Here is a 3,128-nt window from a genome sequence, read left to right as displayed (position 1 = left end):
GATATGGTTCCAAGCTATATCGAAATACCGTTTTTACAGTACCAGTCGATGTAAAGAGTGCGTATTATCAATTTCCCATCTACGTTAGAGACACATCATTCGAAGCTGTGCTTCGAAGCTGGCGGAAGACTTCATCTGGTCAAACGCATTACATTGGAGTTACGAACGATGTTGCATGTTTCCTAAGAGTCATGGATAACATCTTTAGAGTAGAAAAATTAAAAGATGGTTTTGTCTTCGTTGATAATGTTACAATCTGAGGCATGAATCAAGAAGAGCACGGCAAAGACCTGAATAGAATTAGAGAGGTCGCTGAGAAATACAATCTGACGCGTAATAAGGACAAAGGTGAGTTCGCAATGACCCGGGTAAATCTACTGGGATACATCATCGAACAGGGAACGTTAAAACCTGACCCAGGGAGATTCAAACCACTTCGACAGTTAAACTTCAAGAAATACAGCATCACTTCGAAGAGTGCTCAGGATGTTCACTGCTTATTCCCAATAGATACCTAGATTCTCAGAGAAAATACATGCTTTCGCTAGATGCACAACGTTTCCCTTGCCTCAGCCAGCTGTGGAAGCTTTTGAAGCGCTGAAAAAGGGCATAGTGAACTCTGTAGTGACTGCCATCGATGATGAACTCCCATTCACAGTAGAGACAGACGCTTCTGATCACGCCATAGCCGCGACACTCAGTCAGCTTGGAAAGCCCGTATCATTCTTTTCTAGAATGTTATCTCATGGTGAACAAAGACACTCTTTTGTAGAAAAGGAAGCGTATGGAATCGTAGAAGTAATCCGGAAATGGCAGCATTACTTGCTGCGGCACCATTTCCATCTAATTACTGATCAGCGATCTGTTGCCATCATGTTTAACAATAAGCAAGCCGGTAAAGCGAAGAACGACAAAATAATGAGATGGAGACTGGAACTATCTCCTTACAATAAATCCTTACAATAAAGGCCTAAACATAAAGGCAAACGCCCCATCTCGAATCTGTGGTAGCATACAAGTAGAGAACCTCACAATACAAACCCTACATCTACAAACAAACCAGACATACTTCTGGTTATCAATACAAACAATCTGTGTGATCCCGGAGTAACCCGTTTGGCCCACTACGTGAGAAGCAAAAATTTGCCTTCCACAATGGAAGAAATCCAAAAGATGGTCAACTCTTGCTGAGTTTGCGCTGAACTGAAACCTTGATTTTTGAAAGGAAATTCAGGAAAGCTAAACAAAGCAACTGTCCCCTTCGAACGGTTAAAAACGGTTAAAACGATTTTAAAGGTCCACTACTATCTACATCAAGTAATCGGTATATATTAACCGTAGTCGACGAGTATTTCTGATTCCCGTTTGCATTTCCGTGCCCAGACATTTATTTCTACCCAAGCAGTCAGCAAATGCCTAACCCAGGTTTTCTACCTTTTTGGATCGCGATCGCGGATCCTCATTCATGTCAAACCACTTGAAAACATACTTACATTCACTTGGCGTGGTCAACAGCCGCACGACTGCGCACAATCCTCAAGGTAATGGACAGGCAGGAAGATACAATGGAATTATAAGGAAGGCGGTCTCTTTAGCGCTAAGATCCCACAATCTACGGATTGAACAATGGGAAGAAGTAATACGCTTAGCGTTGCACTTGTTGCGCAGGTTGCTGTCGACAGCAACTAACGCTACTCCTCATGAGCGTCTATTCGGTTCTTCGAGTCGAACACCTACGGATACATCCCTCCCTACTTGGTTAACAACACCCGGAATGGTACTAATCAGACGGATGAGCCAAACAAACAAATGCAACCTCCTAGTAGAAGAATTGGAACTGCTGGAAGTTAACCCTAAATATGCCCACGTCAGATTAACAGATTGAAGAGAAACCACTGTATCCCTGAAGCATCTCGCTCCTGCTGGAGGAAAGTGCGTTGCTGAAGATGGCAACCCAGATGAAACACAAGTGGGAACTGGAGCTCCTTGCGAAGAAGGTGAAAAAGGAGAAAAACTGGACGCTAACTACCTTACACCAGAAAATTCAGAAAGCAAAGAGGACACAGCGACAAGAGATGAACCTCATCAAACACCACCACGACGCTCCACAAGAATAAGACGAGCACCACAGCGCCTGCAGGACTACGTCCAATACCAGACGAGGGGTGAATGTAGTGGGTACACTAAACCCAGTTGCCTTACTTGATAATCTTACGTAATAGTATGACATTATCTTATGATTGTACCTCATGTATTGGCTGTGTTCTGTCTAATAAAACTCGGCTTTTTAGTTTATCATTGCAGAGCGATCAAACAATTCAGTTAAAAACCATAAGAGACGGTTCACTTTTAAGATGACAAACAGGTCCGTGCCAGAATCAGATAATCAGAATAAACGGCATATCTATGGACAATATGTAAGGTCTCTGTTAGAAAAAATTTTCTTTTTTTACTATTCCTTGTTCCCTTTATGTCTGATAATTCTGAATTGCGTCTTGTAAGCAATCATTGGGGTAAAATATTCCTTGTTTTTGAATGAAAGGCATATAAACGGAAACACATTAATTTTCCAAAGAACATACCCAGTGTGCAACATGTGTCCATTGTTATTAAGGATTAGTATAAATTATGATAAAATAACATAGACTGCAGAGAGCAATGTGTACAAATTTAGAAGTTACGGATGCTATTAGTAAGAAATATCACGTGGAAAGCTGCCCGGTGGATTCACCATTTTTCTCAGTTTCATTAAAATAATCACAATTAATTTAATAGCAGCAGTGGAAAGAAATTGGCCGGCTTAAAACGTGCTATGGTATGGTATGGACACCGAACCTGAACATCCACAGTAGGAGGTTAGAAAATTATTGATCGATTGATTGAACTCTTAGCAGCGGGTGGGTGTGTGTTTACGTATTCGCTTGATAGTGGCTAATAAACGTTTATTGTTTTTGTTCTTGTTGTACATCAGCTTACGGAATAGCCACGGACGCGGGGCTATAACAACTGGCGACGAGGTTACAAATTTACGAGTGAGCTTGTGAAAAGTGAACGCACGGAGAATCGTCAAAAAGCAGTATTGAACTGATCACAAGATCAACTGGCAGAGATGGACGAACAAAAGACGG

General features: G+C 41.7%; 2 protein-coding genes across 2 annotated transcripts; both read left to right on the top strand.

Moving 5' to 3' along the window:
• The first annotated feature begins 263 nt into the window (after nucleotides 1-263).
• Nucleotides 264-854, top strand: Tsp_13894 (conserved hypothetical protein). The gene is made up of 3 exons (XM_003368390.1): nucleotides 264-488; nucleotides 511-737; nucleotides 773-854. The coding sequence occupies exons 1-3, from the start codon at nucleotides 264-266 to the stop codon at nucleotides 852-854; spliced, it is 534 nt and encodes a 177-aa protein (XP_003368438.1).
• Nucleotides 855-1,465: 611 nt separating this feature from the next.
• On the top strand, nucleotides 1,466-2,206 carry Tsp_13893 (conserved hypothetical protein). Its single transcript, XM_003368389.1, has 2 exons — nucleotides 1,466-1,846; nucleotides 1,910-2,206. Exons 1-2 carry the CDS (start codon nucleotides 1,466-1,468, stop codon nucleotides 2,204-2,206), a joined length of 678 nt encoding a protein of 225 aa, XP_003368437.1.
• The last annotated feature ends 922 nt before the right edge of the window (nucleotides 2,207-3,128 follow it).

The sequence above is a fragment of the Trichinella spiralis genome (genome assembly GCF_000181795.1).
Source record: "Trichinella spiralis strain ISS 195 chromosome Unknown Scfld2528, whole genome shotgun sequence".
Classification (NCBI taxonomy): domain Eukaryota; kingdom Metazoa; phylum Nematoda; class Enoplea; order Trichinellida; family Trichinellidae; genus Trichinella; species Trichinella spiralis.
Note: the sequence above shows the minus strand (reverse complement) of the source record. Positions and strands in the feature narration are given on the sequence as shown.